This window comes from Dipodomys merriami, unplaced genomic scaffold, assembly GCF_024711535.1.
Source record: "Dipodomys merriami isolate MVZ:Mamm:240054 unplaced genomic scaffold, mDipMer1.0.p SCAF_50, whole genome shotgun sequence".
NCBI classification, from domain to species: domain Eukaryota; kingdom Metazoa; phylum Chordata; class Mammalia; order Rodentia; family Heteromyidae; genus Dipodomys; species Dipodomys merriami.
This window is the reverse complement of record NW_027206069.1, coordinates 2,375,742-2,400,915: the sequence shown is the minus strand read 5'-3', so window position 1 is coordinate 2,400,915 and position 25,174 is coordinate 2,375,742. Positions and strand designations below refer to the sequence as shown.

At 47.4% G+C, this 25,174-nt stretch overlaps 1 protein-coding gene and 1 non-coding gene across 2 annotated transcripts in view; both read left to right on the top strand.

Moving 5' to 3' along the window:
- The window catches only part of Dync1h1 (dynein cytoplasmic 1 heavy chain 1), an 82,905-nt gene that overhangs the window by 5,638 nt on the left and 52,093 nt on the right, over positions 1–25,174 (top strand). Inside the window, exons 2-10 of the mRNA XM_069997551.1 lie at positions 10,981–11,068; positions 13,830–14,003; positions 14,190–14,445; positions 15,026–15,212; positions 18,215–18,486; positions 18,574–18,801; positions 20,993–22,069; positions 22,655–22,834; positions 24,186–24,335. Coding sequence (XP_069853652.1) covers positions 10,981–11,068; positions 13,830–14,003; positions 14,190–14,445; positions 15,026–15,212; positions 18,215–18,486; positions 18,574–18,801; positions 20,993–22,069; positions 22,655–22,834; positions 24,186–24,335 — 2,612 coding nt within the window. The remainder of the gene's footprint in view (positions 1–10,980; positions 11,069–13,829; positions 14,004–14,189; positions 14,446–15,025; positions 15,213–18,214; positions 18,487–18,573; positions 18,802–20,992; positions 22,070–22,654; positions 22,835–24,185; positions 24,336–25,174) is intronic.
- On the top strand, positions 431–537 carry LOC138810595 (U6 spliceosomal RNA). The gene has a single exon (XR_011367184.1). It is a non-coding gene; the product is annotated as a U6 spliceosomal RNA (small nuclear RNA).

The window sequence follows — 25,174 nt, the reverse complement described above, 5'->3', positions numbered from 1 at the left end:
ATTACAAGTGTGAGCCACCAGCGCCTGGCTTTGTTGGTGGTGGTGTGTGTGTGTGTGTGTGTGTGTGTGTGTGTGTGTGTGTGTCTTGGGGCTTGGACTCAGGGCCTGGGTGCTGTCCGTGTGTGTGTGTGTGTGTGTGTGTGTGTGTGTGTGTGTGTGTGTCTTGGGGCTTGGACTCAGGGCCTGGGTGCTGTCCGCGTGTGTGTGTGTGTGTGTGTGTGTGTGTGTGTGTGTGTGTGTGTGTGTGTGTGTGTGTGTGTGTGTGTGTGTGTGTGTGTGTGTGTGTGTGTGTGTGTGTGTGTGTGTGTGTGTGTCTTGGGGCTTGGACTCAGGGCCTGGGTGCTGTCCCTGAGCTTCTTTTTGCTCAAGGTTAGTGCTCTATCACTTCCAGCTTTTTTGGTAGTTTAGTGGAGATAAGAGTCTAATGGATGTGTTCACTTCGGCAGCACATATACTAAAACTGGAACGATACAGAGAAGATTAGCATGACCCCTGCGCAAGTATGACATGCAAGTTCGTGAAGCGTTCCATATTTTTTTTGGGGGGGGTCTGGTCGTGGGGCCTGAACTCTGGGCCAGGGTGCTGTCCCTCAGCTGTTCAGCTCAAGGCTTGCGCTCTACCATAGCACCACTTCCGGCTTTTTTTTTCCTGCTTATGTGGTGCTGAGGAATCGAACCCAGGGCCTGATGCATGCAAGACAAGTGCTCTACTACTGAGCCACCTTCCCAGCCCAAGCGTTCCATATTTTTTGTACAGTATTTTCACAATAAAAAAGTATTTATATATATATATATATATACAGCAAAAAAAAAAAAAGAGTCCCATGGATTTTACTGCCTGAGCTGGCTTCAAACCAAGATCCTCAGATCTCACAAGCTTTAGCAGCTTATTTTATATATTATTTATTTTTGTTGGTGTGGAGCTTGAACTCAGGGCCTGGGCACTGTCCCTGAGCTTTTTGCTCAAGGCTAGCACCCTACCACTTTTAGCTATAGCACAACTTCTGGTTTTCTGGTGGTTAATTGGAGATGAGAGTCTCCTAGATTTTCCTGCCTGGGCTGTCTTTGAACCATGATCCTCAGATCTCAGCCTCTTGAGTAGCTAGGATTACAAGCACAAGCCACCAACATCTAGCTTAGCAGGTTTTTGGGGGTTTTTTGGTTCTGGTCTTGGGGCTTAAACTCATGGCCTGAGTGCTGTCCTGACTTCTTTTTGCTTAAGGCTAGTGCTCTACCACTTGAGCCACAGCATTCCTTCCCACCTTTTCTGATTAGGTATTGGAGATGAGAGTCTCATAGACTTTCCTGCCCAGGCTGGCTTCGAGCCACAGTTCTCAAATCTCAACCTCCTAAGTACCTAAGGTCACAGGTATGAGCCACTGGTGCCAATCTTAGGAGCTTATTTTGATAGTGAAAAATTGGAGTGTAGGGAATGAAAAGCTACAGCTTTCACTTTAAGAAATCTCCTCTCAAGCCGGGTCCCAGTGGCTCAGGCCTATAATCCTAGCTACTCAGGAGGCTGAGATCTGAGGATCACGGTTCCAAGCCAGCCCAGGCAGGAATGTCCAAGAGACTTTTTTTTTTTTTTTTTTTTTTTGGTCATGGGGCTTGAACTCTGGGCCTGGGCGCTGTCCCTCAGCTCTTCAGCTCAAGGCCAGTGCTCTACCACTTGAGCTACAGAACCACTTCCAGTTTTCTGGTGGTTTATTGGAGATAGGACTCTCCCAGTCTTTCCTGCCTGGGCTGGCTTTGAACCTTGATGTTCAGATCTCAGCCTCTTGAGTAGCTAGGATTACAGGCGTGAGCCACTGGCGCCCAGCTGAGAGACTCTTATCTCCAATAAACTACTGGAAAAGTGGAAGTGGTGCTGTGGCTCAAGTGGTAGAGTACTTGCCTTGGGCTGAAAAGCTCAGGGACAGCACCCAGGCCCAGAGTTCAAGACCCATGACCACCACCACCACCACCACCAAAATAGACAAGAAAAGGAAATCTCTCGTTCACATCTGGTCTGCACGAAATAATCTTCATAGTGTACTTATAAAAATTCTGACTAGATAGGCAGGTGTCCATTATGAACTGGGTGTTCTATACTTTGCTTCCCCCCCTTTTTTCTTTCTTTCCTTTTGCCAGTCCTGGGGCTTGAACTCAGGGTCTGGGCGCTGTCCCTGAGCAGCTTTTGCTCAAGGCTAGCACTTTACCACTTGAGCCACAGAGTCACTTCTGGCTTTTTCTGCGTATGTGGTGCTGAGGAATGGAACCCAGGGCCTCATGCATGCGAGGCAAGCATTCTACCACTGAGCCTCCTTCCCAGCCCCTGCTCTCTTGCTGATGCTGAAAGCACTTTGTGCTTGGATTGTGGCTCTTGTGTTCCGTCTGTGCTAAGTAAGCAGGGCTGGTGAGCATCCCTGTGCAGCTCCCAGCTGCGGGCTCTGCAGCCTGTTAGTGGCCTGGCCGGGCCCGGCGCGCGAGTGTGTGCTGTGTGTGCCGTGTGCGCGCATGCTCACCACAGTGTCTTAGCTTAGGACTGAAAACAGTGGTTGCCTTCATGTGTACTTACCTGAAGCATGTAATTACAGTTTGTCCAGAGGTAGGTAATATGGGGTTTTGCCTCCTCTCTAATGTGTAGGCTGGGAGTGGAATGGGAAAGAAAGCAGAGCTGTGTGAAGGACTCCTTATCATAGAGATGGAGAGGAGATGGAAAGTCTTATAGAAAGTGCAGATTATGACTAAAGAAGCATAGTACAAACTGGGTTTCTTGGATCTAAAATATGTGGGACCAGAAGTGTCAGACTTGGTCATTTTGTATAGACATTTTTTTTTTGTTTTGTTTTTTGGGGTCCGGTTGTGGGGCCTGAACTCTGGGCCTGGGCGCTGTCCCTCAGCTCTTCAGCTCAAGGCTAGCACTCTACCATTTGAGCCACAGTGCCACTTCCGGCTTTTTTCTTTTTGCTTATGTGGTGCTGAGGAATCGAACCCAGGGTCTCAGGCATGCAAGGCAAGCACTCTACCACTGAGCTACCTTCCCAGCCCCTTGTATAGACTTTTATTGTTTGAGCGTCTCTATTTTGAAATCTGAATTCTTTTTTTGAGCTTCTTGTCAGTACTCAAAAAGTTTCAGATTTTCAGATTACAACCTTCACGGCCCTTCCAATGATCAATGAGATGACTAAGAGTAGAAAGGGTTGCTAGTCAGGCGCTGGTGCTCACACCTGTAAGCCTAGCTAAGATCTGAGGATCACAGTTTGAAACCAGCCCCAGGCTGAAAAGTCCCCATGAGACTCATCTCCAATTAACCACCGGAAAACCAGAAGTGGTGCTGTGGCTCAAAGTGGTAGAATGCTAGCCTTGAGCAGAAGAGCTCAGCGACAGTGGTCAGGCCCTGAGTTCAAGCCCCAGACTGACACAAAACTAAAAATAAAAATAAGTAAATAAATAAGTGATAAAGATGAAGGTGGACAGGAATTGGCTCTCAGCATTTAAAATGCCAGTCTAGAGCGGCAAGAAAGCAAGAGATCTCCTCCTCTTTCAACAGGAAGGAATTGAAGCCCTAGACTTTTTTTTTTTAATCACTCTTGGGATTTGAACTCTTGGCCTGAGCGCTGTCACTCAGCTCTTTAGCTCAAGGCTATTGCTCTACCACTTGAGCTGTATTGCCACTTCCAGTTTTCTGGTGGTTTATTGGAGATAAGAGTTCATGGAGGGCTGGGAAGGTGGCTCAGTGGTAGAGCGCTTGCCTTGCATGCCAGAGGCCCTGGGTTCGATTCCTCAGCACCACATAAGCAAAACAGAAAAAAGCCGGAAGTGGCGCTGTGGCTCAAGTGGTAGAGCGCTAGCCTTGAGCTGAAGAGCTGAGGGACAGCGCCCAGGCCCAGAGTTCAGGCCCCACAACTGGACCCCAAAAAAAAAAAAAAAAGTTTCACGGACTTTTCTGCCCGGGCTAGCTTTGAACTGGGATCCTCAGATCTCAGCCTCCTTAGTAGCTAGGATTATAGGCATGAGCCACTGGTGCCCGGCGAAGCCCTAGACTTTTAAGACGCAATTGGGAAAAAGATTCGTTGTTGTGTTTTTGTGCCATTCCTACAGCTTCAACTCAGGCCCTGGGCATTGTTCCTGAGCTTTTTTTCCCCTCAAGGATCGTGCTCTTCCATTTGAATCTCAGCTCTACTTCCAGCTTTTTGCTAGTTAATTAGAGATAAGAGTCTCATGGATTTTTCTGCCCATGCTGGCTATGAACCAAGATCCTCAGATCTCAGCTTCCTGAGTAGCTAGGATGACAGGCAGTAAGCCACCGGGGCCCTGCTGGGGTACAATCAGGTAAAGGGCTTTGTAAGGAGGATTCTGAAATCTGAAGACAAAGTTCTCTGCAATTACTTGATACTTATTCAAATGGGAATATTTAATGTCATAACAATTACTTTTTAAAATTATTATTAAGAAGCACTAAGTCTCAAGATGTTAGGGCATTAGTAATTCAGTGTTTATATTTCTTGGCTTTTTCCTAGGAATACTAAGTGAACTGTACTTTTGTATCTTGGGAGTATTAAATGGAGCTTAGTGCCCCTGTCTCACCCCTCTAGGGATGTTACACTGGGAAAGGTAATCTCGTGTCATTTGCTCTGAACCTGAATAGGGAGTGATGTAGTAAGAGGCCCAGCCTCCTTAGAGGAGGAGAAGCCAGGAGCAATCTACAAAAAGAGGATGTGGATGGTGGTGACCGACCAAGATAATGTGGAACTAGAAGTTTCACATCTTAAAAGGGGGAAAGGAACCTGGAGCAAATAGGAAGGACTGAGGATAATGACTTCACCTTAGCCAGAGCTAAGAAGCAGGAAGCTGGGCGGGAAGAGCCACAGGAATGACCCCGGTGCTGCAGCTCCTGCTGCTTCTCCTGTTTCTTTGCCTGCGTCCTCTATCCCTTTTCCAGCTGCCCATTGGTGCCATACTTTGTGGACTCATGACCTGTCTCCTCAGGAGGGAGTGTAGGTCTTGAGGTGACTGAGCTGTTATCCTATATGCATTTCATTAATCAGAGGACAGTGGTCACCTGATTCACAACGTCATACACAAATCACTAGTAACTTGGAATAATTAGTCTTCCAATAAAGGTATTCACAGATGAGCGATTAATACCATGCTGAACATCTCTAGAAAGTCAGTAGACCCAGAAAGTGACCAGAGCTGCTCCAAGATTCTAGAGACACTAGTACAGCCTGCGGCTTGCAGGAGGCAGCCGCCCGCACGCACGCCGTCCCCCGCCCCATGTATGTCTGGAACCCCACTCACAGACTGTGTTCACAGGTGGTGTTGGTCCTTTATGGGCTTCAGGAAACTGACCCAAGCTTTACTGGAACTAAAACTGTCTGATAAAATAGACAACAACAATACTAGCCTTTTTGTTATTATAAGCTAGCAAGCAGTTATATTCTTTGAACAACTTTTTAAAAATGTTTCTGTAGAAGAATTTCAAGCCAGGCACTGGTAGCTCCCACCTGTCATCCTAGCTACTTAGGCTGAGATGTGAGGATCGCAATTCAAAGCTAGCCTGGGCAGGAAAGCCCATGAGACACTGATCTCTAATAATCCATCAGAAAACTGGAAGTGGCGCCAGTGGCTCAAGTGGTAGAGTATTACCCTTGAGCTGAAGAGCTTAGGGATAGTGCACAGGCCCAGAGTTCAAGCCCCAGGACCAACAACAACAACAAAAAGTTTATTTAGAAATTTATCAAATAGTGCCATAAGTTCTGTAAGTGGGAATCGGACGTACTGAGACTTCATTTGATCTTGCATAAAGACTCAACCCAGGCTGCATTCTGTGTGCAAAGCAGTAGGGAATGTCTGTTTGCATTGTCACTGTGCTAGGATTATGTCATTGGGCGTGTCTTCCCAGACCTGCGCTGCGCTTGCTGCATTGCCAAACCCCAGTGCCATGGAGTGCTCGCCACACCCACCACATGAGTCATCTCCTGGAGTGGAGCTTGCTTCCGGAGCTGCTTTAGGAACTGCTGGCAGCATGCTGGCAGCGGCAGTGTTCCCCTTAGTCATTCTAGAGCTTTTGTGTGTGTCGGTACCGTCCGTATGCTGGGCCTCGTGGACTGGTACTCTGCCCTGTGAGCCACCTCCGGATCTGAGCCTTTCCTGCTTATTTTGGAGATGGGGTTTTTCCATGCTGGTCTGTCCAAGCTGGCCTTGAACCACATTCCTCCAGATGTCTGCCTCCTGAGTAGCTAAGATTACAGCTGTGAACCACCAGTATCCAGCTTTGTTGCTTGTTTGTTTGTTTAGCTTGGTTTAATGTTTGTGTATGTGTGTGTGCCAGTACCAGAGCTTGAACTCTGGGCCTAGGCACTCTCCCTTAACTTTTTAGCTCAAGGCTGATGCCTTATCTCCTCTTTGAGCTTTTTCCTGCTTAATTGTGGAGATAAGAGTCTCCCAGACTTTGCTGCCCAGGCTGGATTTGAACTGTAATCCTCAGGTCTCAGCTAGGATGAGTAGCTAGGATGACGGGCGAGAGCCAGCGGCACCTGGCTTTTTGTTTTCTTTTCTTTTTTCTTTTTTTTGCCAGTCATGGTGCCTGAACTCTGGGCCTGGGCGCTGTCCCTCAGCAATTCAGCTCAAGGCGAGCACTCTACCATTTGAGCCACAGCACCACTTCTAGCTTTTTCTACTTATGTGGTGCTGAGGAATCGAACCCGGGGCCTCATGCATGCAAGGCAAGCACTCTACCACTGAGCCACCTTCCCAGCCCCGCTTTTTGTTTTCTTGAGACATGGTTTCACTCTGTAACCCAGGTTGGCCTCAGTCCCCCCCCCCCCCCCCCCCCCGGCCTCTTAAGTGTCAGGACTATACGGTGCACACCTGACACACTTTTCTGTGTATTGCTTGAGTGTTATTTTATTTTTTTTTTTTTTTTTTTTTTTTTTTTTTTTTGGGTCCAGTCGTGGGGCCTGAACTCTGGGCCTGGGCGCTGTCCCTCAGCTCTTCAGCTCAAGGCTAGCGCTCTACCACTTGAGTCACAGCGCCACTTCCGGCTTTTTTTTCTTTTTGCTTATGTGGTGCTGAGGAATCGAACCCAGGGCCTCAGGCATGCAAGGCAAGCGCTCTACCACTGAGCCACCTTCCCAGCCCTTGAGTGTTATTTTATATGAACTGTAGGCCAATATTATGGAAAATTTAGGAAATTGATGGAGAAAATGTTTCATAATCCATCCCCTGAACACCTGTGGGGACAGTCTTTACTTGCTTTGTCTCCAGGTGCTAGTGTTGTACAGATGGCCTCCGCACGTGTGGCCGCGTGAGCTGCCTTACAGTGCAGTCGTGCATACACGAATGTTGGCGAAATGATTGCCTTGTCTAGCCATTTGAAGCCATTAAAAATAATTTTAAAATTAAACTTTTGGTGACATTGCCAAGGAGCAGGAGGACCCTGCACTCAGGACACGCTGGGCCTCTCGGTGGCAGTCATGGCTTCCTGGTCTGGATGGAGCGGCCTGGGCGCGGTGCCCAGCACCGAGTCCCAACTCGTGCCTCAGCAGCTCTGTCTGACAACACCCTTCGTGGTGGGAGGTTCTGGTAACCCCAGTGCCTGCCGTGAGCCCCGCTGGGACTTCTCAATACTGCCCTCTCCCGCGGGCACTTTGCTCAGAGCACCAGCAGTGAGCCTTGGCAGCAGCGTGACTGGAAACCAAGATGCACAGAGACGGGTGACGGAGCACCCGGGCGCAGCCATGGCTTCTCCCCTGTACTGCAGCATCCTCAAGGCCTTAGTGATGCTTTGTCTCTTGCCAGTACCCACAAAAGCTCTGGGTAGTACTTGGCATACTAGAATGTTCTACTACCCGCTTTTCCCCTTCTTAAAATTGTACCAAAAACAGTTTGGAAATCTCGTTACCTCTGTGGTGTGGTTGGCTGGTTGGTTTTGGCAGTGCTGGGGGTGAGCGCGGCGCCTTGCACTCCCTCTGTGGTGTGGTTGGCTGGTTGGTTTTGGCAGTGCTGGGGGTGAGCGTGGTGCCTTGCACTCCCTCTGTGGTGTGGTTGGATGGTTGGTTTAGGCAGTGCTGGGGGTGAGCGTGGTGCCTTGCACTCCCTCTGTGGTGTGGTTGGCTGGTTGGTTTTGGCAGTGCTGGGGGTGAGCGCGGCACCTTGCACTCCCTCTGCACACTTGCGTGGCTGGTGCTCGCCACTTGAGCCATGCCTCCAGGCCTGCCTTTTACTGGTTATTTTGGAGATGAAGTCTCACTGACTTTTCTGTTAGGGCTAGCCACAGGCCACAGTCACAGCCTCCTGAGCAGGATTATGGCATGAGCCACCAGCATCCACAAGTGAATTTTTTGTCTCCTCTTCTGTGTATGTGTGCTGGTCCTGGGGCTTGAATTCAGGGCCGGGTCACTCAAGGCTAGTGTGTGCTCAAGGCTAGTGCTCCACCACTTGAGCCACAGCTGCACTTTCAGCTATTTAGTGGTTAACTGAATTTGAAGCCCCAGTTAAGAAAAATGACTTTCCCAAGGTCACTTCACTTCAAAGCAATAGGACCTGACTCTGTATCTGTTAAATTTATTGCCTTTTCTTTTACATCTGGCTTAAATGTAAAGGTAAATCATGTATAATTAATCCCTAGATCATAATTTTTACCAAAACAAATTTCACAGTGTATCATTGCAGAGATGATTCAGCTAGAATGTTTAGGCCACTTGTAGATTAGTGCTTGTTAGAAAAATATGGTTTGGGGCTGGGAAGGTGGCTCAGTGGTAGAGCACTTGCCTTGCACGCCTGAGGCCCTGGGTTCGATTCCTCAGTACCACATAAGCAAAAAGAAAAAAGCCGGAAGTGGTGTTGTGGCTCAAGTGGTAGAGTGCTCGCCTTGAGCTGAAATGCTGAGGGACAGCGCCCAGGCCCGGAGTTCAGGCCCCACAACCAGACCTCCCCCCTCAAAAAAAAGAAAAAGAAAAATATGGTTTGTCTTCCCTTCTTACAAATTTATTTTCTATTTATTTTATTATTTTTCATATGTTTGTCAATCCTGGGGTTTGAACTCAGGGCCTGGGTGCTGTCCCTGAGCTTTTTTGCTCAAAGCTGGTGCTCTACCACAGAAGCCACAGCTCCTCTACATTTGGGGGTTTGGTACTTAATTGGAGGTTAAGAGTTTCACAGACTTTCCTATCCAGGCTGGCTTCAAACCGTGAGCTTTAGATCTCAGCCTCAGGAGTAGCTACAATTATGGGTATGAACCTTTGACTCCCCCAGCTACTTTTTCCATATTGATTTTGAGTTACTTATTTAAAAATTTTACACACCTACATTTTGAAACTAATTTATTGTTAAATAAGAAGGGGATTGGGGCTTTTTGTTTGTTTGTTTGTTGTTGTTGTCTTTTTGGTCGGTCATGGGGCCTGAACTCTGGGACTGGGCGCTGTCCCTCGGCTTTTCAGCTCAAGGCGAGCGCTCTACCATTTGAGCCACAGCACCACTTACAGCTTTTTTTTTTTTTTGCTTATGTGGTGCTGAGGAATTGAACCCAGGGGCTCATGCATGCAAGGCAAGCACTCTACCACTGAGCCACCTTCCCAGCCCCTGGGGTTTTGTTTTTGCTTTTGACTTACCACAGCCCATTTTTGCTTTAGTTATTTTTCAGAAAGCATCTCTGGATTTGCCAGCGGTCTATCTCAAGCCATAATCGACTTATTCCTTGTACATAGCTTTTATTTTGCCCAGCCTGGCCTCAGACCACTATCTTCACCTGAGCAAGTGGGTACAGTCATGAGCCACCGTGCCTGGCCTGGTCAGGGCTTGGGTGCGGTCCCGGAGCTTTTTGTGCTCAAGGATATCACTCTGCCACTTTGAGCCACTGCTCCACTTCTGGGCCTGGGCGCTGTCCCTCAGCTCTTCAGCTCAAGGCTAGTGCTCTACCACTTGAGCCACAGCGCCAGTTCTGGCCTTTTCTTTATGTGGTGCCGAGGAAGCAGGGCCTCATACATGCAAGGCAAGCGCTGTACCACTGAGCCACCTTCCCAAAATGACTCCTAAATAGATACATCTCAGCATTGTGCTGTGTTCTAGCATAGGCTCTAGCCTTTAAGAGCTCACAGTTGAGGAGAGAAGGCATTCCTGACTTGAACCCAGAGCAGACTGCCAGATGCTGTGGTGGAAGGTTGGCCAATGCCTCTACCCCCGGGAGCATCTTGATAGCAGTCAGCTGGGCTCAGCTGGACTCAGCTGGGCTTTGCCCTGGGCCTCCTGTGCTCTGTGCTAGTGTAGAGCCTGGACTTTGGAGTCCCAGGCTTCCCTGCCTTCTTGCCGAGTGTCTGTGTTGGTTTGCTTATGTTGTGTAGTAGGAAAATGGAAATAAGAAGAATAAGGGCAGGCCACCCCTACGGTTAGTTGTGACGCGTATTGAGTGCAGAGTAGAGAGCTGACAAGGTGAGCTTGGTAGGGTGGGGAACACTGGGGATGAATCTGCTGGGTTGGGATAGTGAGAAACTGGCCAAGCCAGCAGCATCTGCCTGCAATTGTGTGCAGACCAGCCCTGCTCTAGTGCTTTACCCTAGCCCGCTCATTAATCCCTCCAACAACTCATACCCAGTACTGCTTGATCTACCTCGAACCCGCAAGTGCATCACCACATCTGGAGTTGGGAAAGTAGTAGTTCTGATGACCTAGGGACTTCAATGCCCGACATGGAATAGGGGAATCATTCTCCAAGCAGTTGACAAAGAAATTGGAAATTTCAGGCTGGGAAGGTGGCTCAGTGGTAGAGTGCTTGCCTAGCATGGATGAAACCCTGGGTTCGATTCCTCAGGACCACGTAAACAGAAAAGGCCAGAAGTGGTTCTGTGCCTCAAGTGGTAGAGCGCTACCTTTGAGCAAAAGAAGTTCAGGGACAGTGCCCAGGCCCCCTGAGTTCAAGCCCCAGGACTGGCAACAAAAAAGAAAGAAAGAAATTGGAAATGTTGACATTAATTTGATAAAATATTTATTATGATTGTAGAGGATGTTGGTGACGAAGGAGAAGAAGAAAAAGAATTCATTTCCTATAATATCAACATAGACATTCATTATGGAGTTAAGTCCAATAGGTGAGTACTATGAATTTGCATTATGATGTTTGTGATTACAAATTTGAATCTTAATTGACTGAGCACATAAAAAAACACTCAAAAGACTTCTGCTTTTTAAATTTAATATTTTTGGTTTTATGCCTTCAAATTTGGAAGATTTTCAATTTGGTATAAATTCTAAAGTAATTGTCACATAATGGCATTCCTCTTATATTTGAGCTATAATGTACTTAATAGTAATTCCTAGGGCTTGATCTCTAGGCCTAGGCGTTTTCCCTGAGTTTTTGTGCTCAAGGTTAGCACTACTACTTGAGCCACAATTCCACTCTGGCTTTTCCTGTGATTAATTAATTAATTAACTTTCCTGCCCAGGCTGGCTTCAGACCACAATCCTCGGTCTCAGCCTTCTCTCTAGCTAGGATTACAGATGTGATCCACTGGTGCCTAGCTCTGGCGTTTTTGGTTTTTGGCGCTGGTCCTGGGGCTTGAACTCAGGGCCTGCGTGCCGTCCCTGCATTTTTGTTTTTGTTTTTGTTTTTTTTGTTTTTTTTGGGGGGAGGGAGAGGGTCTGGTTGTGGGGCCTGAACTCTGGGCCTGGGTACTGTCCCTCAGCTCTTCAGCTCAAGCTAGTGCTCTACCACTTGAGCCACAGCGCCACTTCCAGTTTTTTTCTTCTTGCTTATGTGGTGCTGAGGAATCGAACCCAGGGCCTCATGCATCAAGGCAAGTGCTCTGCCACTGAGCCACCTTCCCAGCCCCTTGTTTTTGTTTTTTTTGGGGGTGTCCGGTCGTGGGTGTGAACTCTGGGCCTGGGCACTGTCTCTCAGCTCTTCAGCTCAAGGCTAGCGCTCTACCACTTGAGCCACAGCACCACTTCCGGCTTTTTTTTCTGCTTATGTGGTACTAAGGAATCGAACCTAGGGCCTCACGCATGCAAGGCAAGCGCTCTACCACTGAGCCACCTTCCCAGCCCTGTCCCTGCATTTTTATGCTTAAGCCTACGACTCTACCATTTGAGCCATAAGTGGTTAATCAGAAATAAGAGTCTCATGAATTTCCCTGCCCAGGTTGGTTTTGAACCACAATCTTCAGATCTCAGCCTCCTGAGTAGCTAGGATTATAGGTATGAGTCACCAGGATTTGGCTAGTCTCTGGTTTTAATTTGATTTTTTATTACTCAGTCTAATACAGCCTCAGATTTTTATCTGATTTTCATCATTATAAGTAACTAGTAAACATTCTTTTTGTTGTTGTTGTTAGTCGTGGGGCCTGAACTCTGGGCCTGGGCGCTGTCCCTCTCTCTTCAGCTCAAGGCTAGCGCTCTGCCATTTGAGCCACAGTCCCACTTCTGGCTTTTTTTGCTTATGTGGTGCTAAGGAATTGAACCCAGGGCCTCATGCATGCGAGGCAAGCGCTCTACCACTGAGCCTCCTTCTCAGCCCCAACTAGAAAACGTTCTTTTATACTGGTCTGATTTTTGTTGTTTCAAGATTATTTATTTATGCAATACTAGGGATTGAACTGACCTTGTGCTTGCTAGACAAGGTTTTTTGTATTTTTGAGGTAGGGACTCTCTGTGTAGTCCAGGAAGGCCTTAAACTTGCAAGCCTCCTCCTGTCTCAGCCTCCCAAGTGCTGAAATTACAGATATTTGCTATCATACCTGGCTCGTCTGATTTTTTTGTAGGAGAAACTTTTAAAGATAGCATTAGGAGTTCAGATGCAAAACATTGTTAAAGTTTTTAATGCATCTTACTAGACTTTTCACCTTCCAGAAAGTTGGTATTAATTAATCTAGTAGAAATAGGCAAATGTAAATACGTAAGTACTATAATTATTGATTTTGTTGTCAGAAGTTTCTGAGTGATTTCAAGGTTGCAGGAGAGTTGCAAGGTATGGAAGCCCAGGTCTGGAATTCCAGCACTCTAGAGGTATTACGTAAGAGTTCCAAGTATAGTAGCTTGAACTCCTGGGTGTCCTTGGGCTGGGGAAGTTGTTTGGTGGTAGAGCACTAGTGCACACAAGGACTTGGGCAGATCCCCAACACTACAAGAAATATACTGTAAGTATAGCTGAGTGCTTATGGCCTCTACCTGTAATCCTAGCTACTCAGGAAACTGAGACCTGAAGATGGAGGTTCAAAGCCAGCATGGGCTGGAAAGGCCATGAGAACCTTACCTCCAGTTAACCAACAACAACAAGGAATAGCTAGAAGTAGAACTGTGGCTCAAATGGCAGAGTGCTAGCCTTGAGCAAAAAAATCTTAGAGATAGTGCCCAGCCCTGACTTTAAGACCGGGTCTCCCCGTGTGTGCATGCGCACGCACTTGTGCCCGTACGAGGGCTTCCACTAAAGGCCTTACCGTCTTCCATGGCTTTTTTGCTCAATACTGGCATACTACCACTTGAGCCATACATAACGCTTTCAGTTTTTTGCTGGTTAATTGGAGGTAAGAGTCTCAGATTGTCTGCCAAGAAGCTAGGATTACAGGCATGAGCCGCTGGTGCCCAGCAAGGGCAGGAATTTTTAAGCCAAGACTGAGTTCAAGACCACTTCTGGGAGAATGCGATGACCCCAGAGTTGGTTCAGTCACCCTCACATACTGAGTGCAGAAAGGCCGCTGTAAGCTTCCCAGTTAGAACAACAGTTCTTGACATGTTTGTTAAGTTAAACCCTCAAGTGAGTGAATCTGAGTGTAACACAAAGGCTGTGGTTGTAAGAATCATTAGGAAAATGCTATTCTTTGTCCTGTGTAATTTCTCCCTCTGCTTTTTTCTTAGTTTGGCATTCATTAAGCGCACCCCCGTGATTGACGCAGATAAACCAGTGTCTTCTCAGCTCCGCGTTCTTACGCTCAGTGAAGACTCTCCCTATGAAACGCTTCACTCCTTCATTAGCAATGCAGTGGCTCCTTTTTTCAAGTCCTACATCAGAGAGTCTGGCAAGGCAGACAGGTAAAATCCCTTCTTTCTTTCTGTAGTTTGAATGTAATTTCACTTAATTTGTTCACAGGCAGTGTGGAGGATGATGTAAAATTTGTGAGCCCAGGAGAAGTTAGCAAATCAAGGTGGTGTAACTCCTCTCTGCTGGTCCCTATGGAGACCCTAGTCCCCTAATTTTGGGATATTTTATCCTTGCAGAGATGGTGATAAGATGGCTCCTTCCGTTGAGAAGAAGATTGCAGAACTTGAAATGGGACTCCTTCACTTGCAACAGAACATTGAGATTCCAGAGATCAGCCTCCCGATCCACCCAGTCATTACAAATGTTGCAAAACAGTGCTATGAACGCGGAGAAAAGCCAAAAGTTACAGATTTTGGAGATAAAGTTGAAGATCCAACATTTCTTAACCAACTGCAATCCGGAGTTAACCGGTGGATCCGAGAAATTCAAAAAGTAAGAACACATGGGCTAGGAAGGTAGCTCAGTGGTAGAGCGCTTGCCTTGCATGCCTGAGGCCCTGGGTTTGATTCCTCAGCACCACATAAGTAAAAAGATAAAAGCCGGAAGTGGCGCTGTGGCTCAAGTGGTAGAGTGCTCACCTTGAGCTGAAGAGCTGAGGGACAGCGCCCAGGCCGAGTTCAGCCCCACGACCGGACCCAAAAAAAATCCAAAAAACAAAAAACAAAAAGTAAGAACACAATATTGAAAAATTGTGTAAAAATTCGATTACTCTTTGATATCTATGGGAAGCTGGTCTGGGCTTTTGTCAGGGAGGTAACTCGTGGGATAACCTGGAAGTGGTTCCTGCTTCTCCTGGCAGTGCTCACGCAGGACCGGCGCAGGTGTGGGTGTGGGTGGGATGGTCAGGTGCAGTAAACACACTAGCCCTGAGCATCCACCCCAGCAGACTCTAAGCAGACCACTTCCGCTTTACAGGGAGGCAGTCTATGTGGAGTTGCAGTACATTTCAGGAATACTTGTTTGTTCTCTGGGTAAGTAGTGAATATCCTTGAATGTTACTTTGTCTTCATAGGTGACCAAACTGGATCGAGATCCTGCTTCAGGAACTGCCTTACAGGAAATCAGTTTTTGGCTAAACTTGGAACGTGCGTTATACCGCATCCAGGAGAAGCGGGAGAGCCCAGAGGTCCTCCTGACTCTGGACATCCTGAAGCATGGCAAGCGCTTCCATGCCACCGTTAGCTTCGACACTGACACAGGTGAGAACTGGAGCTAACTCAGTTCATTAGCTACTGACGGGGTTGTAAGAGATCTTTGTAGTGTAGGTGAAAATGAGTAGGTCTACTGTGGGACCAGACCCAGGCCACGTGCAGGCCAGGCATGCTCTCCTACAGAGCTGCAGCCTTAGCCCTGGATTGTTGTTGCTGTTTTGTGTTTTTTTAATTGTGGGGCTTGAACTCAGGGCCTAGGTGCTGTCCCTGAGCTGCTGTGCTCAAGGCGAGTGCTCTACCACGTTGAGCCACAGCTCTACCTCTAGTTTTCTGGTGGTTAATTGGAGATAAGAGTCTCATGGACTTTCCTGCCCAGGCTGGTTTTGAACTGTGATCCTCAGTTCTCAGCCTACTGTGTAGCTAGGATTACAGGTGTGAGCCACCAGTACCTGACAGTTGTTGGTGTTTTATTTTTGGTAGTACTGGGAATTGAATTCAGGGCATCAGCTGCTTAATCAGGGGCTCTGTCTCTTGAGACACTCCTAACCCCTTTTTCTGCTGTTTTGTACAGAGGCCAGCCTGGGGTTACAAGCGTATGCCACCACACCCGGCCATTAGTTGAGCCATTCTGCCAAGTGTTTTGTTTTTATTTTGCTGGTACTGGGGTTTGAACTAATGGCCTTATTTGCTTGGCTGGGACTCAACCACTTGAGCCATGCCTCTAGCTCACAGAGGCTGGGTTTTTTGTTGTTGTTGTTGTTGTAGTCATTGTTTATTGTAAAGGTGAGGTACTGAGGGGGTTACATAAGTCAGGTAATGTGTACATTTCTCTCTCTCTCTCTCTCTCTCTCTCTCTCTCTCTCTCTCTCTCTCTCTCTCTCTCTCTCTCTTTCTCTTTCTCTCTCTTTTTGGTAGTCCTGAGACTTGATCTCAAGGCCTGGGCACTGTCCCTGAGCTTCTTTTGCTCAAGGATAGCACTCTACCACTTGAGCCACGGTGCTACTTCTGACTTTTTCTGTTTATGTGATACTGAGGAATGGACCCCAGGGTTTCATGCATGCTAGGCAAGCACTCCACCACTGAGCCACCTTCCCAGCCCTGTATATTTCTTTTTGAACAGTGTTACCTGCTTGGTTTCCTCCTCGTGCTTTGTCTCATCTTTCCTTTAGTTCTAGAGAATTAAAATGGTTTTTTTATATAACTCCTTCCCCTTCAGGGATTTTGAGAACCTAAGACAACTTGTAAATATGAAGATAATGAGATGAGCACTGGGAATTTTCCTTCTGTTTATCAACTGCTTGGTTCCTGTATAAACATACGTGTGCTTTTCACAATCTCAGGCAGGAAGGTATTTTGAACCATGCAGACATACTTGCTCTGGGAAGCTGTAGGAGCAGAGTTGGTCAATGCTGCCTTCTCTTCCTCTGTCTAAGTGGTCAGAGTAAATCTAGTAAATCCAAACATTGGGAGTGATATTGAATAAAATGTTTTTCGTGTGTGTCTCAGTACTAGAGCTTGAACTCCAGCTCTCTTGGCTTTTTTATTCAAAGCTGTTGCTCTACTACTTGAGCTATACCTCCACTTCTGGCTTTTTGCTGATTAACTGAAGTTTAACCTGGCCAAACAAATGTTTTTTACCCAGCATTGTGAGGCATTTCTCTACAGCTCTATACCTCAGAGACATGTTTGGTTAAGTAATTAAAAGTATACTGTTTGTCTACTGGATGCAGATGGCTCACGCCTGGAATCTCACATCTCAGAAGGCTGACATATGAGGATGACAGATCAAAGCCAGCCTTGGGTAGAAAAATCTATGAGACTTAACTTCATTTACCCAGCAAAAAAGCCAGAAGTGGAGGTGTGACTCAGGTGGTAGAACACTAGCTTAAGGAAAAAAGCTTAGGAACAGAGCCCTGGCCCTGTACTGATGCACGCATGCACACACACACACACACACACACGCACACGCACATGCACACACTAAAGTATACTGCTTGTCATGTTCATCTCCTCCCTCCCTGCTTCCGCTCAGGTAAGTATGGTACCTACATTTTAAATGTTAGAAGAAATTTCAAGTAGAACCTTTGGTTACTTTCTGATCATGTTGAACAGTTTATCTGGGCATTCACTAATGCTGAATGCCTACCTAGAGACTTTTCTTAATACTTTTTTGTTGTTGTTGTTGTTGTTGTGCATGTGGCTTGATCTCTGGGCCTGGGCGCTGTCCCTCAGCTCTTCAGCTCTAGGCTAGCACTCTACCACTTGAGCCACAGCTCCACTTCTGGCTTTTTTCTGCTCATGTGGTACTGAGGAATTGAACCCAGGGCCTCATGCATGCAAGGCAAGCACTCTACCACTGAGCCACTTTCCTAGCCCTTGTCTTTTTTTTGCGGGGGGGGGGGGGGGTCTGGTTCTGGGGCCTGAACTCTGGGCCTGGGCGCTGTCCCTCAGCTCTTCAGTTCAAGGCTAGCACTCTACCACTTGAGCCACAGCCCCACTTCTGTCTTTTTTTTTTTTTGCTTATGTGGTGCTGAGGAATCAAACCCAGGGCTTCAGGCATGTAAGGCAAGCGCTCTACCACTGAGCCACCTTCCCAGCCCCGCCCTTGTCTTTTTTAGTAGCTAATTGTAGGTAAGTTTTCTACCAGGGCTGGCTTTGAACTACGATTCTGAAATCTCAGCCTCTTGTAGCTAGGATTACAGGCATGAGCCTGGCTGAAATTACATTTTAGTGTTCTCAAGGATGACAACATTTTAGCATCTCTAAACTTATGCATAAATGACATAGAAAGCACATGCATGAATGTGTGTGTGTGTGTGTGTGTGTGTGTGTGTGTGTGAACTGACAAGGCTCTCCCCATAGTATTGAGAGTGCTCATGGGTTGAGCGTGCTCTTATACTCAGGCTATCCGTAATGCTTCTTTTTCAGGTACCATGAACAGTCTCTAAAGGTTTGTAGCATCATAGCATCAAAATGTTTCCCTGTTAGGATATATCTCTGAGTTTTATTATTTTATGTGAAAACCTATAGCTGTTTCCTCGTTGATGTAGGTCTAAAGCAGGCATTGGAGACCGTGAATGACTACAACCCGCTGATGAAAGACTTCCCTCTCAATGACTTGCTCTCTGCCACCGAGCTGGACAAAATAAGGCAGGCACTTGTTGCAATTTTCACCCATCTGAGAAAAATCCGAAACACAAAGTATCCCATTCAGAGGGCCCTGCGTTTGGTGGAGGCAATTTCGAGAGATTTGAGTTCTCAGTTACTCAAAGTATTGGGCACAAGAAAATTAATGCACGTTGCTTATGAGGAATTTGAAAAAGTAAGTTTAACCTCACGAAACCCACCTCCAGGCAGTGAAAAGAAATCTGTTCCAGTGCTAAGCTCCTTTTCTTAAATTGCATTATAGGTTATGGTAGCTTGCTTCGAAGTCTTCCAGACTTGGGATGATGAGTATGAGAAACTGCAGGTGTTGCTCAGAGACATCGTCAAGAGAAAGAGGGAGGAAAATCTGAAGATGGTGTGGCGTATTAATCCTGCTCACAGGAAGCTCCAGGCTCGCCTGGACCAGATGAGGAAATTTAGGCGCCAGCATGAACAGCTGAGAGCTGTCATTGTCAGGGTCCTGAGGCCACAGGTATGACTGCATTCTAAAACCTCATACGTGCATATTGTGTTGCCTTTTAAAACTGTTATTGTAACAGGGATGTACGGAGGGTTGACAGTTTTCCTCCTTTTTTATTTTGTCAGTTGTGGGGCTTAAGCTTTGGGCCTGGGTGCTGTCCCTCAGCTCTTCTGCTCAAGGCAAGCTCTCTACTGCTTGAGCCACAGAGCCACTTCCAGTTTTCTAGTGTTTTATTGGAAATTAGAGTCTCATGAGCTTTCCTGCCCAGGCTGGCTTTGAACCGTGTTCCTCAGATCTCAGCCTCCTGAGTAGCTAGGATTACAGGCGTGAGCCACTGGTGCTCAGCTATGAGTACTTTATTTCTTTAAGAACTATTTCTAGGGGCTGGGAAGGTGGCTCAGTGGTAGAGCGCTTGCCTTTCATGCATGAGGCCCTGGGGTCGATTCCTCAGCACCACATAAGAAAAAAGAAAAAAAAAAGCTGGAAGTGGCACTGTGGCTCAAGTGGTAGAGTGCTAGCCTTGAGCTGAAGAGCTGATGGACAGTGCCCAGGCCCAGGACCAGATCCAAAAAAAAAAAAAAAAAAAAGAACTATTTCTAGCCAGACACTGGTGGCTAATTCTAGCTACTGTGGAGGCTGAGATCTGAGGATCATGGTTCTAAGTACTTTTTTCTATTTTGCGCTAAGTACTTATTATTCTTTAACTGCATTTTGGTCTTGTCACTGTTGTCTTTTACATGTGATATTTCTATATTTTTTTATTCCAAATATTTAATGCTTTCTGTTCTCTCCTTCCTTCCTTCCTTTTGCATTAGACCCTAGAGCCACACTTCCTAGGTTTAAATCCCAATTTAACCATTTACTAACTGTGTAAATTGAACACATTATTTAACCTTTCTTCTCAGAGCCCTCTTTGGTAAACAGTGGATTAAAATTGTATATTCCCAAGATGTGTTAAAAGAACTGAATAAAATTTTCTTTGTATTTTCTTTTTCCTTTCTGAAGTCACCTGCTTCAGCAGGTCTTTTCTTCCTTTAAAAAAGCAACACCCACACTGGCCACTAGTAGCTAACCCTCTAACCCTATTTATAACCTTGCTATCTAGGAGGCTGATACCTGGAGGATCTTAGTTCAGAGCCATCCTTGGCAGGACAGTCTGAGACTTGCCACCATTAACCAGCAAAAGCCCTAAGCTAGAGGCCTGGCCTGAGCGATGTAGCACCAGCCATGAGCAAAAAAGCTTAGCAAAAGCTTGAAGCTCTAGGTTCTGCCTGGTACCAGCACCAAAAAAGAAAAGAAAAATCAGGGCTAGAAGCGGAAGGCCCTGTGTTTAAACCTCATTACTACAAAAAAAATTCAAGATTAATCAACGAAACTATATTGTCAAAACTTTTTTTTTTTTTGCCTGAACTCTGAACCTGGGCGCTGTCCCTCAGCTCTTCAGCTCAAGGCTAGTACTCTACTTGAATCACAGCACCACTTCCGGCTTTTTCTGCTTGTGTGGTGTTGAGGAATCAAACCCAGGGCCTCATGCATTCAAGGCAAGCGCTGTACTACTGAGCCCCTCTGAGCCACCTTCTCAGCCCCATCAAAAAACTTGTGGTGCAAGGTTAAAATTTTAGTGTTTTAGGGACTGGGAAGGTGCGTTGCTCAGAGGTAGAATGCTTGGCTTGCAGGCATGAGGCCCTGGGTTCGATTCCTCAGAACCACATAAGCAGAAAAAGCCAGAAGTGGCGCTGTGGCTCAAGTGGTAGAGCGCTAGCCTTGAGTTGAAGAACTGAGGGACAGTGCCCAGGCCCAGAGTTCAGGCCCCTCGACCTGCCCCCTCCCCCCAAAATTAATGTTCTACTTGGCTTTGTTGTGATTATAAAATGTTTGACTAAAATACATAATTGTCCATGTTGCTGACAGATAATCCTGTGGGATATGTACAAAAAAAACTAAATCTGGGCTGGGAAGGTGGCTCAGTGCTAGAGTGCTTGCCTTGCATGCATGAGGCCCTGGGTTCGATTCTTCAGCACCACATAAGCAGAAAAAGCCGGAAGTAGAGCTGTGGCTCAAGTGGTAGAGGGCTAACCTTGAGCTGAAGAGCTGAGGGACAGTGCCCAGGCCCAGAGTTCAGGCCCACAACCGACAAAAAAAAAAAGAAAAGAAAAAAAACTAAATCTCTTTCACAGTCATTTTTACAATTTTTTTCCTTTAGGTCACAGCTGTTGCACAGCAGAATCAAGGTGAGGTTCCTGAACCCCAAGACATGAAGGTGGCGGAGGTTCTCTTCGATGCTGCGGACGCCAACGCTATTGAAGAGGTGAATCTGGCTTACGAGAATGTCAAGGAAGTCGATGGGCTAGACGTCTCCAAAGAAGGCACAGAGGCCTGGGAGGCAGCGATGAAGAGGTACGACGAGAGGATTGACCGAGTGGAGACCCGCATCACGGCGCGCCTTCGAGATCAGCTCGGCACAGCCAAGAATGCCAACGAGATGTTCAGGATTTTCTCCAGGTTCAATGCGCTGTTTGTCCGACCTCACATCCGTGGGGCTATCCGTGAATACCAGACCCAGTTGATCCAGCGGGTTAAAGATGACATTGAATCTCTGCACGACAAGTTCAAGGTCCAGTATCCACAAAGTCAGGCTTGTAAGATGAGTCACGTTCGTGATCTGCCCCCTGTGTCAGGGTCTATCATCTGGGCTAAACAGATTGACAGACAGCTCACTGCCTACATGAAGCGAGTGGAAGATGTCCTGGGCAAGGGCTGGGAGAACCATGTGGAAGGACAAAAACTGAAGCAGGACGGAGACAGCTTCCGCATGAAGCTCAACACCCAGGAGATCTTTGACGACTGGGCAAGGAAGGTACAGCAGCGCAACCTGGGCGTGTCAGGGCGCATCTTCACCATTGAAAGCACCCGTGTTCGGGGCCGAACTGGAAATGTCCTTAAACTCAAAGTGAACTTTCTTCCCGAGATCATCACACTTTCAAAAGAAGTCCGGAACCTCAAGTGGCTCGGCTTCCGGGTCCCGTTGGCCATCGTGAACAAGGCCCACCAAGCCAACCAGCTTTACCCGTTTGCCATCTCCCTGATTGAAAGCGTCCGGACATATGAGCGAACCTGCGAGAAAGTGGAGGAGCGGAACACCATTTCCCTGTTGGTTGCCGGCTTGAAAAAGGAAGTGCAGGCCTTGATCGCAGAGGGCATTGCCTTGGTGTGGGAATCCTACAAGCTCGACCCCTACGTGCAGCGCCTCGCAGAGACAGTCTTCAACTTCCAGGAAAAGGTACTGTCTCCCAATGCTCAGGAGTATAGATGGTACTAAGTCAGCGCACACAGGCCAGCTCTTCCACAGATAGCCGGCATGGTTGGTGACTGATGCTTCCAGTGGGGGTGGGGCTGCAGGGAGGCTGTGAGCAACCCTGTGTTCAGAATCCCAGAGAGAGGACATGGGAGGCTGACAGGCCAAGCAAGAGCACACCCCTGTGGCTGGAGGAAGCATGGCTAGATCCACAGCTGCGAGTGCTCGTCCGCTTTCCTCTCGTCAGACTCCCAGTCTCCAGCCCAGCTGGACAGTTGTAGATCTCCTGGCCCAGAACATGTAGCTGTGCCCAGGCTGCCTCCCTGGGGCACTCAGACATAGAGATCAGAGAACCCTCCTGTGGAGGAGTAGGGGAGAGAAGCTGGTGACACCCCACTTGCCCCTCCCCCAGTGGGGACATGGAGGTGAGGCCTGCCTGCAGTCCATCGGCTAGGCTAAGCTGTGGAAGGAAGGGACTTCTGCCTCGAGCCCGTGTGAGTTTCCTGAGAAGAAGTGTAAAAGTAGACTAGAGCAAGTGGCCATTTAAGTATTGAGTGCATTTTTCTTTAGGTGGATGATCTCCTGATTATTGAAGAAAAAATAGACTTGGAAGTCCGTTCCTTAGAAACCTGCATGTATGATCATAAGACTTTCTCTGAGATCCTAAACAGAGTCCAGAAAGCCGTGGATGACTTGAATCTGCACTCGTACTCCAACCTGCCTATCTGGGTCAACAAGCTCGATATGGAGGTGAGGCGAGGGATGGTTGGGGTGTTTTCAGCACTTTCCTTATAAGTTCCCTGGGATGACCCAGCTCCCCATGGAATCCCGGTTAATCTAGAGCTGAGTTGTGATACTGGGTGTCCTACCCATGCATTTCCCAGCTGGGCACTATACAGGATGAGTCCCTTTCTCTGCTGGATACTTCACAGTCTTCCCTAGCCCTCTGGGCACCGTGCTCAGACCCTGCTCTTCCACAGCCTGGTTTAGAAAGAAATGCCCAACTACAAAACACCCTTTGTTCCTAGTGTAGAGGCTTTCGGCTCACCCCTGAGGGTGAGGGCGAAGGTGTGTGTTTGCTCACCAGTGTGACTGAGCCTCGGCACATACGGAGTGGCCTGGCTGGGGCACGTTTTACAGCAGAGGTTGCAGGTCAGTGGCCTGGTCAGGTCTCAAGCTATAGTTTTCCATCTCTCTTTTTGAAAATGGAGAGATCAGTTGCTTCTATCCACACCACACAAGGGACACCAGCAGAAGAGAGTTCCCAGTCCACAAATGTACTGAAAGTCCCTGGAGCTGGCCCAGAACAGCTGTGTGGCCCAAGACATACGCTGACAAAGGTGTGCAGGGGTCCTCCTGTTCATAGACTTTTGTCTCATTCTGGATCACAAGAAGGCTTTCTCTTTGTTGAAAGAAAATGATTTCATCTCCAAAATTACTGTTTTTCTTATTTTATGTCTGAGACTTCCAGGAGAAAAAGACAGAGTGTGGGTTTTCACACATGTGCATGTGTTCTGCTGGGGATGGAAGCCGGGACCTGGCACATGTGAGGCGAGCATTGTGCCACCGAGCTACCTCTCCAGCCCCACAAAAGCACTTTGGTTTTGTGAGTTTTGGAGAGGTTTTTGGTTTTTGGTCAGTCGTGGGGCTTGAACTCTGTTCTTAGGTGCTATCACTGCACTCTTCAGCTCAAGGCGAGCACTCTACCACTTGAGCCACAGCACCACTTCCAGTTTTCTAGTGGTTAATTGGAGATAAGAGTCTCACGGACTTTTCTGCCCAGGCTGGCTTTGAACTGTGATCCTCAGATCTCAGCCTCCTCAGTAGCTAGGATTACAGGCGTGAGCCACTGGTGCCTGGTGGTTTTGTGAGTTCTTAAGGTATTGAGCAGACCTCAGGACCTCACTGCATCTGCTGCACTGTGTTGCTTCCTTGTCCCTATACTTTCGGAGGACTGGTGATTCTGTTAGCAGGAAGGAGAACACAGCCTGAGATGCGCTGTCTGAGACTGAAGGTGACAGAAGGGAGACAGAATCCGAGGAAGAACTTTTAATCTTTAATCCAAAACTTATCTACTGCCTTCTGATTGTCTTGGAATTAGATTGAAAGGATACTGGGCGTCCGTCTACAAGCAGGCCTAAGGGCTTGGACCCAGGTGCTTCTGGGCCAGGCTGAAGATAAAGCAGAAGTCGACATGGACACAGATGCTCCACAACTTAGTCACAAGCCTGGTGGAGAGCCAAAGATCAAAGTGAGTACTTACTATGGCATCCACTTGTGGGAAAGCAGAGGCAAACGCTCTGCTCATGTATCTATGGGAGCCAGGCGTGGCAATGCCAAGCCTGTAATCCCAGTGCTCCGGAGTCTGAGGTGGGAAGATTATGAGTGCCAGGCTAGCCGAGCACTGTTTAGTGAGCCCCTGCCCAAAAAAACAAACAAAAAACAGAAGGCAGAAATGGGAGTTTCATGGTTTGAGGCCAGCCTGGGTAAAAAGTTATTAGCAAGACTTCATCTCAACAAGTAACAAAATACGTTATTTGGTGACGTGTGCCTATAATTTCAGCTATGCAACAGAGTCTCAGACTGGCCCTAGCATGAGAGAGATCTCATCTGAAAAAGAAACTAAAGCGAAAAGGGCTGAAGGTGCCACTCAAGTGGTAGGTTGCCTGTCTAGCAAGCGTAAGGCTCTGAGATGGGGATGTAGTTCCGGCAGAACACTTGCCTGGCATGTGCAAGGTCCCTGGCTCCTTTTCCCCCACACTAAACAGGAGAAAAACAAGCAGTAGTTGCCAAACTTTTCATTTACAGTGAGGAAACCACGTGCTGTGTGATGTCACGTGGTTCACCGCTGTTACTCCTTCCCAAATCCCTGCAGCTTACTGTAGAACACCTGATCACCACTGTCCCGAGTGTCCAGATTGTGAAACAGGAGAGAAAGCTGAGAAGGTGTCACTGATAGCGAGTGTTAATGACAAAACATCATGCTGTATTTTGGATTAGCTCCCTTGTAACCTGACTTAGTCTGCCCTGTAGTTGACAGACCTAGGTCAGTGCTTTCAGCCTTGTGTCTCACAGAACGGAAGCTCAGTA